The sequence below is a fragment of the Camellia sinensis genome, chromosome 14 (assembly GCF_055761805.1).
Source record: "Camellia sinensis isolate YWXY chromosome 14, ASM5576180v1, whole genome shotgun sequence".
Lineage (NCBI taxonomy): Eukaryota > Viridiplantae > Streptophyta > Magnoliopsida > Ericales > Theaceae > Camellia > Camellia sinensis.
The window spans coordinates 35,346,858-35,360,095 of record NC_138974.1 but is presented as its reverse complement, the minus strand read 5'-3'; the positions used below and the strand labels follow the sequence as shown (position 1 = coordinate 35,360,095).

The 13,238-nt window shown below is 32.2% G+C and overlaps 1 protein-coding gene across 1 annotated transcript; it reads right to left on the bottom strand.

Moving 5' to 3' along the window:
• Nucleotides 1-32: 32 nt before the first annotated feature.
• On the bottom strand, nucleotides 33-2,116 carry LOC145806904 (uncharacterized). The gene is made up of 4 exons (XM_082904755.1): nucleotides 1,797-2,116; nucleotides 1,567-1,707; nucleotides 554-929; nucleotides 33-55 (listed from the first exon to the last, which is right to left on the bottom strand). Exons 1-4 carry the CDS (start codon nucleotides 1,902-1,904, stop codon nucleotides 33-35), a joined length of 648 nt encoding a protein of 215 aa, XP_082760881.1. The 5' UTR covers nucleotides 1,905-2,116.
• Between the last annotated feature and the right edge of the window lie 11,122 nt (nucleotides 2,117-13,238).

Here is a 13,238-nt window from a genome sequence, read left to right as displayed (position 1 = left end):
ACAGAGAAATGAAATGAGCAGTAGAAATATAACTAATGTGTTGAGAGATATATAACTTCCAGAGAAAATTACCAATGACAGAGAAAATTATAATAAATAGAAATTTCTCTGAGTTATGATGGCACAAGGACATAACTTTTTGTGGCTCAAGATTTTCACTGACCTTGTGGTTGAAGTTGTGTTGGTGTTCGGTATGGTTGTGTTGCTAGTTGGACAGATAGTTCTTGAACTTGTTCATGCAATTTGGCATTTTCAGTTTCAAGCTCCGAATTTGAACACCTCAACTGTTGAATTGTTTTTGCATCGTCTGCTTTTTCAACCTCCGACATCCTTAGTTTCATTCGGATTGTGCTTTCTTTTTCTTGAAGTTCTGAGTTATGTGATGTCAGGATTCTTATTGAAATATCCTTTTCAGCAAGTAATTCCATCCAATTTCTGTCTTCTTCTTTTTTAGATTGAGACAGTGCCTTCAGTCTTTGACATAGATCAGCAATTTGGGCATCCTTTGATTCCTCAAATTCTTCAGGCTGATGGATTGTTGAGCCACAAATGCCATCATATTGTTGGTCCATCGGCTCATTATTTTCTTCTTCATCACTTTCATCCTTGTTCTCTTCTTCTTGTTCATCTTCATCTTCATCTTCTTGTTCACTGTCTTCTTCTTTCTGTTCATTTTGTTCTTTGTCTTCTGGTTCTATTTCTTCACTTTCTTTGGTGGTTTCTTCTTCTGCGCTGCTTGCTTGATGTTCTTGTCCATTGCTGGCTTCGTATTCTTCTGTGTTGCCTTCTTTTTGTTCATTCCCTCCATCTTCAGATGGATCTTGTAATGTCTCCTTGAATATGACAATTGCCTTTTTTAATTCTTTCTTCGTCTTTTTGCCAAGACAGAACTCCTCAGATGGGTTTTTCACTAGCTGCTTGTTATCAATCTGTAACAGGAGACTCTTTTATTAGAGAAATGTTACAAAATTCACTGAGAGAAAAAATTCAAATAAGAAAAATAAAATTCATCTAAATGATACTAATTGAAAACAAACTTCAGAGAAAATTGTATTGGGCCAGAGAAAATTAGAGACATGGAGTTAATTTTATGGGGCAGAGAAAATTATGAAACAGTGAAATAAACAGTGTTTATAAGTTAATGTTTTACTATATTTGTGTTAGAGAAATTTGAATTCCAGTGAAAATTCATTAGAAGGGTAGAAATAAACAGTGTTTATCAAAGATGCAAGGCACACAAGTTATGGGCAGAGAAAATTACACACAAGGAGATAAAATTTGATGGGCCAGAGAAAATTATGTAACAAAGAACATAATTCAGATATTAGAGAAAATGAATCAGGGCATATAAGTTAATGTGTTACAATTGTGGTCAGAGAAATTTGGATGGCAGAGAAAATTGATTACAATGGTAGAAATAGACCAGTGGTTAACAAAGAAGAAAACAGAAATTGATATTTCAGAGAAAATTAATCTTAATCAATCAATGCACAAGGAGGGAAACAAAGCAGTGGTCAGAGAAATTTTGAAATTTCACTGAGATTTCGGTAGCAATAGGAATCTAACCTGTCGAGGTGCAAGAGAGTGGACTGGTGTCTTCTGCAGCTGTTTCGTCAAGGTTTGAAGGTTCCACTTGGCACATCTTGGGAAGTCTGTTGTGTTACTGTCTTCTGAGTCAATGATAGTTGCATGTTCACATAGCCAATACTGTGATGAAAATGAAAGTAAATAAAATTTTGTAAACGCACAAATTTGTAAGTATGATAACTGCAAATTTGAATGGATATTATACTTACCAGCAATGCAATGACACACCCCGTAACTTTTTCTGGAGTTCTGTGCAATGCCATGATAGAATCAATCAATGTTGATGTGATTGCTTCCGGCCAATCATACTGTTTCATTGATTCAAGAGGTTCCACATACTTTATAAAACCCAACCTATTGAATTCCCACTTGTTGCAAAAAATAGGGTGAGACACAAGTACAATGTAACAATGATTGCTACATCTTTGAAGTCAGTTGGTTGCTTGCCTTTCATTGCTTTGACCAAGGCATTTTTAAGAACAGGACCAGTGAGCCTTGTGTCCTTTTGGAATCTTCTCCAGAGGAATGCAGATTTTGGCTTTTTAGAATATCTTAATGACATGGCTCCTTTACCTCCTTCCAAACCAAAAATCAAGGTCATGTCATTTGTTGTAAAGGTCAGGTTCTTCTTCCCAACTGTGAATGCTTTTGTTTTTTCATTGTAACATTGGATTATGGCAACTACATCATCATCGGATTTCCTAGATTTCTTTGGATCCATCCTTCCAGTGGTTAGAGCTTGGATCAAATACCAGAATGGGGTCTTTTGAAGCTCTAGAAGATGTTTTGAACTGAATTTAAGTGTTTGAAAGAAGGAGACGACAGATGAGAGGTTGGATCGGAATTGAATGCTGTAGTGAGCTCTCTTTCTGTGGAGTTTAACAGGTTTTTTCCCCCTTGAGCTTGAGTCTTTTGAAGTTGGGGTACTCATCTGGATGCTAGTTGCTTCATCAGCTTGGACTTGTGTATTTTGGGAAGGAGTTTGTGGTGTTTTAGTGCTGGTTTTTGATCTTAGATGATAAGAGGACTGAGAGAGTTGTTCTTGCTTCCTTGGTGTTTCTAGTGTTTTGCTGCTGGTTTTTGATCCTAGTCCATAAGTAGACTGAGACAGTTTCTGTTTTTTGCTTGGTGTTTCCGGTGTTTCGCTGCCTTTACGTTTTGCCATTTCTAGACAATGATTAAAGCATAGAGATGTCAACATTAAATCCCAGAGAAAAATGGACATGTCAGAGAAAATTACAGATAAGGGAGAAAATTGGAGATGCCAGAGAAAATTACAGATAAGGGAAAATTACAGAAAATTTGACATGTCAGAGAAAATCAACACAGCATCATAAACATGGGAGAGAAATTTTCAATAATTGTTTAAATTACAGATAGAAGTAAACATACCAGAGAAAATGAATGATAGAAAAAAGTAAACATGGCAAGTGAAAGAAAATTTGCATTCCACAATTAGCAAAGATAAAATAAACAAAGTAATGTAAACATGGCACTGAGAAGTACACCATATTGAAATCAAGAATTGAACAAAATAAACATACCAGAGAAAACTGCACATTCTGGAGAAAATTACACATTCTTGAGGAAATTTCCATTCCAGAGAAAATTTCAATTCATAATATTAAAATGCAAGAAAAATTTACATACACAAGCAGAGAAAATTAACCATGATAGAGACACTCAATAGAGGAAAGTGGTGCGATGTGGTCAGAGAAAATTATAAATACCAGAGAAACTTAGACAGGGGCAAGAGTGTAATTGACATTGCAGAGAAGGATACATATTCCAGAGAAATTTACAAAGCAGAGAAATTCAGAGACAAAATGACAGAAACATATTCAAAAATAAGATCAAAATTCAGAGAAATAACTTTTTCTCAAAGTACATATGGCAGAGAAAATTCCAAGAAGAAACATTCATTCCAGTCCACAATATTAAAATTCCAGAGAAAATTTAAAATGACAAAGACACAATGGAGGAAAGTGATGTGATGTGGTCAGAGAAAATTATAAATACCAGAGAAACTTAAGACAGAGGCAAGAGTGTAATTGACATTGCAGAGAAGGATACATATTCCAGAGAAATTTACAAAGCAGAGAAATTCAGAGACAAAATGACAGAAACATATTCAAGAATAAGATCAAAATTCAGAGAAATAACTTTTTCTCAAAGTACATATGGCAGAGAAAATTCCAAGAAGAAACATTCATTCCAGTGCACAATATTAAAATTCCAGAGAAAATTTAAAATGACAAAGACACAAGGGAGGAAAGTGATGTGATGTGGTCAGAGAAAATTATAAATACCAGAGAAACTTAAGACAGAGGCAAGAAAGCAATAGACATTCTAGATTAAGATAGACATTGCAATTAAAAATACATATTACAGAGAAATTTACGGAGCAGGAAAATTTATAGACAGAATTACAGAAACATGTTCAAGAATAAGATAAAAACACAAAAAATTGTTGTGAAAATAAACATGCCAGAGAAAATTGAAAGAAGAAAATTACATTAATAAAAAATCAGAGAAATTCAAATGCCAGTGAAATTTACAGATAAAATCACACAAACATGTTGAAGAATAAGTTCAAAATATACAGAAATAAATTTTTTCAAATTCAGGTAGCTTTTTATTACGAAATTGAAACCCTAATTTATGAAAGGTTATTATAAAATGCTATTAACTGTGTTTCCAGAGAAAATCTAGTTGTATTGTAGAAAAACTGACCAGAGTTAGGATGAAACTTGAATGATGAGCTGATATGGCCCGCGATGAAGATGCGACGTGACGAAGATGGACTGAGATGATGATGAGCAGTGAAAACGAAGCTTTAACCTAGGTCAGAGAAATTTGTGAGGAAGGAATGGGAATGATTTTTGGAGAAGATAACGAAGCTGTAATGTCGATGGTGCAGATGATGTTGAAACCCTAATTCTGCTGTTCTCCTGTTCGTGAAGATGTTGGATGTTTGGAATGTAACTGAGACGTCGGAATGAGTTTGGTTCTGTGTTGATTTTGGCGAGGGTATTTTGGTCCACAAAATAATTAAAAACGCGCGCCAAGTTGTTTTAGGGACGTGAGGCATCACTATCTTTTTGTGTGTCCTTTATCCTCTAAATTGTTATTATTAGGGACCTTAAAAAAAAATCCCCTAAAATAATACTCTCTCTATTATAATTTATTTGTTCATTATAAAAAATTCCACATATTAGGAAGACATGCAATCATTACATTTTAATTTAAATTTTAAAATATTTTCCCACCATCACCCTTCTTTTAGAATTTGAAAATGGTTTATAAGGGACAATTTAAAAATCTAACAAAATTTAATATCCCAAAATAGAAAGTGGACAAATATTTTGATACGAACTAAAATGGAAAAGTAAACAAATAAAATGGGGCAGAGGGAGTAGTAGAATTTATTACCTAACAAACTTGAGTTTATAATACGGGTAATTATTCAGTAGTCCAAGAATACGATCACATGGTACTCTATGGTAGTATGATTGGTAGAGAAGGTTGAGTGTTGATTATTTATGTTAGGTGATTGAGGCACATGAGAAAATATAATGAATAATAATTAGTGAGGAAAAATAATCACATGATACTTCAAAATTATTGTATAATTTTCGTTATAAAACTACCTAAATGAAATTATTACATTGATAAACCCCCACATACTTATTACGGTGGTGCTACATATACCAATTAATGTATTAACTAGTGCATCAACACTAGTTATGACATTATTATTGATTACATTCATTATACAAATTACAAATATCAAAAACCTCTTAAGGGTTGGATTAAGAAGTGAGTTGGCTTTTTGACTTTTTTAATTTTTTGGCTATTTTAACCTGGGGCTAAAAAGTCTCGTTTGGAAAGGGTTTTTGACTTTTTTGGTTTTTTTTTTAGAAGAAGAATGTAATAATTAAGGGTTGGAGGTAATGTTTTATCTTATTGGGTTAAAAAACTTATTTTGTTTTTTGTGGCTAAAATAGTCAAAAAAAACCCGAGACTTGACTTTCCAAACGAAGCCTAAATTATACCATATCATCAATTGGTATACTAATTAATGTATATAACATTATCCTACTTATTATATGCACCATCACTGATATTTTTGTGTGATATTAGTGACTTCTAAAATATAAACTTTAAATTTAGTTATACTAACATTTTTTTTATTGATAGCTAGGTGCATGGGCTAATTTTTGTGTATCTTGATCAATCTTAAAATCTTATGATTGGACAAATTTATACTGGATCACAGTAGATTTTTCAAATTAAACTAGTCAATGATCTTATTTGAAAAGTTAACTATTTTAGTTGTTTATTTGATTTTTTTTTTTTGGGCTATTTTTTTTTTATAGTTGGTTGGTTTTTTTTTATAGTTGATTTGGTAGTTGTGAGAGAAAAAATAAAATGATTATGAGTTGAATGTGACATTTTATCTTATTGAATATTTTAGTCTAATTTATATTTTAGTGAGTTATTTTAACCTAACACTCTTCCCAAACACCTCCATTATGAAAAATTTTTTATCACAAAAGCACCAATAAATTTCTAAATGTGATATTCTGAACTGTTTAATCCTCCATTTTTTCTTATGAACCCAAAGGTCCAATTAAAGTGAAAATTACATAAAAGGGTAATCACTCACATGTTAAACATCGCTCACATGTTTGAGTTTAATTTTTTAGGGATAAAAGTGAATTTCTAGAAATGTAAAATTACACATTGGGTAATTCGCACTATAGAGGTTTTGGATTTTCTTTCTGGAACAAATCCCATATTACAGATAAGAACATAATACTCCAATTTAACACTTCAATAACGTAATATTTCAATATAACACACTAAAAAACTTCTTAGTGTTCTATTTCCAAATATAACAACGTAACACTCTAAAAAAACTCATTAATATATTTTTCTCAAACGTAACATTCTAATCAATACTCCAATGTAATACACACAGAAACACTAAAAAACTCTTTAATTTTACTTTTCCCTAATGTAACACTTACAATTTGAAATTATATATTTGCTCAAAACTTACCGTGGACACCCCACTTTTGACCGCCTGCAAGGCTCGAGCGCTTTACTCGGAACACTCAATAATGAAAGTGATATTGTACATGGTTTGAGGTCCCAATAAATGAGCCTTATTTAAGCTTGGAAACAACCCCAAACCTTCCATATTCCCCACTGATCATACCAAAGAAATTCATTTTTATACCTTGTGTTGAGGCCGAAACAGAAAACAGGGGAATTCATTGAGGCCCGACCGTACCTATTGAGGGCCGACCAGGCTTCAATAGCGAGAAACACTATTCTAGGTGAGAGGCCGCCAGCTGTCCATTTTTGAAGATATTTATCACTTTTTGTGTTCAAATTCTATAAATACGACCAGATACCTTTGTTTTGGGGGTTGAACATTTGAAAGAAAGCCTATATACATAGAGAGAGCTCCTGCTTCCTCATGCTTCCATTGCAAGCTACCTTTGAGTTAACTTATCAACCTTGTATCATCTATATACACCATACACAACCTTGACTCATTATCTTAGAACCTTGGTTGACCCTTGAGAAGCATAATTCAAGCTTGAGAGTGTGTCAATAGTGAGTTTGATCATCAACCAAAACTTACTCCATTTTGAGAGGTATAAGCTTGTAACTTTTATTCTTACTTTTGTTTACTTCATTTCTACCTATTTCTTGTATTCTTGGGCTATTTTGTATCCATTCTAAGTGTTGGAACTTGGGTTTTAATAAGCTACCAAAGGTGGTAAAGTTAACACCCTTGCTTGCAGCTATTTCTATAGCTCAACCCTTGATAACTTGACACTCTTTTTCTTTGATTTTTGAACTAATTTTGAGAGTTGAACTAAGGCCATAAAAATGGTTTGAAGTCTTGAAATTGGAGGGGTTGGCCACCCCTTATTGTTTTTGCTTACATAGCTTCATTATCTTTACCTTTTTGTTTAGCTCTTTGAGTTCTTTTCTTACATTTTCAGCCACTGTTTTTGGCTTATCAGAGGTTGTTTTAAGGTTGTCCTAATCTATTTAATTGATTCAAGCTTTGATAAGTTCATTTGTTATAGCATTGGTCTTTGTACATAGCTTGTATTATGTTGTTCTTTGCTTTTCTTTGTCTAACTTTCATAGTAATAACCTCATTTTAAGAATCAACTGGTCACTCATTTATTTCATTTGAGAGTTGTTTCAATCGGTTGATGGTTATTCAACGCATGAACTAGAGATTCACACTTAATGGCTTAATCTCTACGGAGATTCATTGTCAACGGCGTAATCTCTCTTTCATGTTGAGAATTATTTCCCATTTGACACTTCTCTTCTTTTAGAGGACTTAATCATCACTTCGGACAAATAGACTAAAGAATGGAAATGACTAAAGAATTGGTTTAAAAGAAACCAACACACATAAAAAAAAATAAGTTATCTTACTTAGGCTTGGCCGGACGTTATGCTAAGTTTATTGAATCAAGAGTGATCATGCGCTAATTCATGGCATTTTGATGATTCTTGAAGCGTCTCTACTTCCCCTTTTTAAGTTTATTCCATGATAAGAAGGGAGAAATGGTCATATTCATTACATTCATTAATTTTTGTCCAAAATTGTATCCGGAATCATCAAGCAATTAATTTGCTCATTGATGGTTTTAGAAACAATTCTAACCTTCTCTCGAGGCTTTTCCATGACAGAGAAGGAAGGAAGGGATAAACAGAGCTTGAATAACTCTGTCTGCACTATTTTCACTTCAGAACACAAAATAGAGTTTTGCACAAAATTGAGGCACGGCTTGCCTTTTTTAGGCCAGGCCAGGCTTCATTGAGGACCGGTCGGCCCTCAGTGTTTTGTCAACAGTGTATTTTTGCAGAAAACAGAGGGCAGTGGCTGAGGTGAAACAGAGCAAGCCTGGGGCAAACAGAGCTGTTCTCGAACATTATGTATGTGCATGCATGCAATTCTTGCGCATTCTCGCTTACATTATGATCGTTGTTGTAATTAATTAATTTAATATTGCTTATTGTAATTAGTCTCGATAATTATTAAGTGTTATAATTATTATTATTGTCCCTTTGTAATTGTTGTAGTTACTTAGTTTGAAGGGCTACTTTACTTAACATAGTTATTGTTGTTGTAATAGCATAGTTAACTAGTTAATTAGCCTCGCTTATTTATTCATTCGGTTTTGTAATAATTAGTTTAATTCGGACTTTTCGGGCTTTGATTTGTACTCTCTTGTGCGAGGGCAACGTTGTAATAAGTTGTATGTCTTCCAACCCCACATCTTTCTCCTTTTTACTTATTCGCTTACGATGGTTAGTATAGGGCATCACGTTTCATTAGCATTCTTGTAATTTGCATCCATTGTATTGCATGCATCCAAGGTTCGACTCATCATGCTAACCTAATATCAAATGTTCAAATTCATTTACTTGAATACGTCCTCTCTCGCATGTCTTGAATGAAATCACATGCTATGCTCATAGGCGGGCCTATAAAAATACATAATGTATGCGTTGCATTAGTTATATTGCATAAGTTAGGAACATGCATATTTTTCTAACTCTTTCACCTGTTTTGGCTTGGAGTATTAGGTGAGCATTTATGTCTTAGCATCTTGCATCGGATGTTTGTGTTGCCATATCTAAAGCACGAATACCATGAGGCTAATTGCTTAAATGATATAATTGTTTGAATCCCTGTGGATGAAGGGTAGTTGCTTGAACTGGGATAATTTGATTAAATGTCCATTTTAGCCCACTTTTTCAAGTGGCAAATTCACAAAACAATTTCAAAACAAAGCATGAGATCAAATGTTCCAATTCTTTCAAACTAGTGTATACCTTGTGTGCACATCACATAGTAAAATAGCTAATAAATCTGAACAAGAGCATATAGTATAAATAAAAACTTATCATAATTAGTAGAGGTCGATCTTTGATCAGGTAAGTGGGGTGCTCAATTCATGACCTTCCCCTCTCGTACCTAAGTCCCCAAGCCGAGACACTTTGGTGATGACGGACTAATGGCCTTTGGCACGAGTCTAGGGTTTCTTAAGTTTTTCAAAAATATTTAGGTGGCGACTTTATAATCTAGCAAAGCAGTCTATTTTTTACATTTGATTCAAACATTGATTTTTTAAAAAGGAATTGCCGAATTTGGACTCTTTTTGTGTTTTCATTATTTCACATTGCACTTGTGAAATTAGATTCAGAACCACAAGTGGAGTCTGAACTGTAGGGCTATTCACCATCTGAAAGAAGCGCGGAAAAGTCGGGCTACACTTACTAATGAATTTTTGTACTCCTTTTAAAATGGTTTGAAGAATCTCACATCCTTTTGGAATGGTTTGAAGAATTCCACATCATTTTTCTTAGAGTATTAGATTGGAGTGTTACGTTAAAGTATTACGTTTGAGTATTATATTGGGGTGCTACAGTTTGACATTATACATTTGTTAAAACTTACTAAGGAGTTTTTGTACTCCTTTTGAAATGTTTGAAGAATTTTATATCTTTTTGAAATGTTTGAAAAATCCCACATTTCAAATAATTCCATATAAAAAAGATTTCCATATAAAAATTTATCCAAATTTGATTATCATAGGTTGTGTATCTTACCTTTCTAGTACAAATATATATATATATATATATATATATATATATATATATATATATATATATATATATATATATAAAATAGAAAACGGATCATCATTTCTTAAAATGGGATTTATAAATAAAATTTCAAATTTTATAAGCAAATCCAATTAGTTATTACATATGTTCATTGAAATTAAAAAAAAATGACTATTACAAAAGATATAACTATTAAAGGTGCTCGCGGTTCGGTTGTGGTCGGGAAACTTCTAATCCACCATCCGTCAGTCAGATTGATGAATTGAAAAAAATCAATACGCATCTATCTGTCGAATTGGCAGATGCTGATTGAGCAGATTGATGAATGGATGCAAATCACTTTGGCAGTTTAAACTTTTACAAATTTTGAATATAATACAACGTGTTAATATATTTTTTTTTTTGATAACAATCCAACTCAATATAACCAAAAGATTATCAAGTAAATTGTCAAATACAATATTAAATACATATAAAAAAAATCATGCATTATCAAAACTATTTCATTACCCTTTTTTTTTTATTCAAAAACTATTTAATTTGATTTTTTTAAAAATGACAATTAAATCTTATATTTTCTACACAAAAATACCAAATATCAATACTAGCCATTTGATAAAATGATTTTTAAATTGAAAACACAACAGAATATTTAAACTCATTTTTAATTGAAAATATAAGCAAAATATCTAAACAAATTGAAAACATAAAATATTACAAATTAATAGGGATACTCGCAATTTGACAGTTCGGTTGCAGTTAAAAGAATCTCAAATCCGTCATCCGTCCAAAACTAAGCGAATTGGAAGAAATCAATTCGTAATTTTCTACTCATAATTACATATCTGTCTATAATGCGACAGATCAATTCGATTCAATTCATTTGAATAGATTAAAATATCCGCCAAGCACCCTTAATAAATATATCTATTGATGTGGTGATGTTGGAATTACATATGTGTTATGCAAGACAAACATGTCAAAAACATTTGATGAAATTAGAACGAAAAGAGATAGTAGTACAAGAAATGCCATTAAATAAGGGCTTTTGAATTATTTCTATAAATATAAATTTTAATTATTAACGTTTATAAATTTTACAATTGATATATGATTTTTTTTAAAAATTCACAATGAATTATTATTTCTCTTCAGAGAATCCCGATTTAATGGGAAAAAAATGAAAAAAAAAAAATTTACGGTCCCCACTAAAAATTATCACATGGGTCTGACGTGGCTACCATTATTTTAATCCAAAGTAGGTACGCATTCAATTATTTAAATCTTAATATGGAAACAGTATTATTTTATTGGAAAAATATAATAATAAAATAACAAAAGTTATGAATTCTGCCACCACTGTCCAGAATAATAATAATAATAAGGAACCTTCTACATTGTTCTAGTATTAATTAGGAGTGGTTTAGAATATTTTAAATAAGTATATTTTTTAATTTTTTATAATAAAAAAAATGTAAAAAAATAGATAAAGTGTGGAGAAAATATTGATAGATATTAATTGATGTGACCCAATTAAGTATAGGGGTTTTTTTTTTAAGGTCCTTGATATTATGATTTTATAGTATAAAGGACATCAAATATTTTTATGAAGTCTAAGGTCCATCAACAATATTTTCATAATGTCTAAGGTCCCTCAACCTTGATCCAGAGAAATTTCAGTCCAGAGAAAATTGGTCCAGAGAAATTTCAGTCCAGAGAAAATTGGTGCAGAGAAATTTCAGTCCACAGAAAATTCGATCCAGAGAAAATTCGGTCCAGAGAATTTCTCTGGAAAATCCAGAGAAATTCTCTCCAGACATCCAGAGAAATTCTCTTTATCCAGAGAAAATTCAGATAGTCCAGAAAAAATTTAGACATCCAGAGAAAATTCAGATAGTTCAGAGAAAATTCACAAAATCCAAGAAACTCTGCATCATCATGCATTTTATATGTTCTCTTACAAATATCTTTTCATGAAGAGTTGCTATCAAAATTCTGTTTGCTAATCCTAGTGCTCTTTGTAGATCAAGTCCAACAAGATGAGGTGGTTGACAGTAAGATCTTGCAATACCCTAGCATAGACAAGAAAGAAAAGAAGTCATTCCCTAGACTTCCAGAGAAAATTCAACTTCAAAGAGAAAATTAGTCCAGAGAAATTCTGGGAAGAATTTCTCTGGACTTTCCAATTTCTCTAACATTCCCTAGATTCCCACTGTAAATTTCTCTGGCCTTCCATTCTCTCCAGAGAAATTTCCATTCTCTCCAGAGAAATTGTAATGTGCTTCATCTTGTTTGAATATGCTATATTGTTGATATTGATTCAGAAATTCTACAATTGTTTGGGAAATTCCTATCATTTTCTTTGAATGAATTCAATAAATTTTTGTTGTACTTATCTACAAATTTTCCAGGGTATATCTATCCTTACCTAATTCCAAATTTCTCTGGACTTCTTTTCAAATTTATCTGGACTTCCCACTGTCCAGAGAAATTCTCGCCAAATTTCTCTGGATTTCCCACTGTAATTTCTTTGGACAAAGTAAGTTCAAGTCTCATCTTACCCTAAACTCTCTCTCACTCTCTAATATTTTTTCTTTGGATATATGGCTGTAGAAGAAGCTTCTGATTCTCCAAATTTCTCATAGCCATTATTGGTCATTCAAAATCAAAGAATTTCTCTAGTTACCTACCAGGAAATATTTCTTGGTTATCTAAACTTCTTTATTATTGGTCATTCAAAATCAAACCAAACCAGAGAAATTTGGGCTACCTAGAAACAAAAAAAAAAATCATAATTTTCTATGTGTTTTGAACAAATTAGAGAAAATTGTAATTGTTTTTCTCTATGATTATTTTTCTAAGAAACATTTTATCAAACAAGTTAGCTTCAAAGCTCATAGCTATATGTTTTACAGTTCTAAAAAGAGTTTTGTCAAACCAAATCTCAATCGAAAGAGTCCATAGCTTGTTTCTCT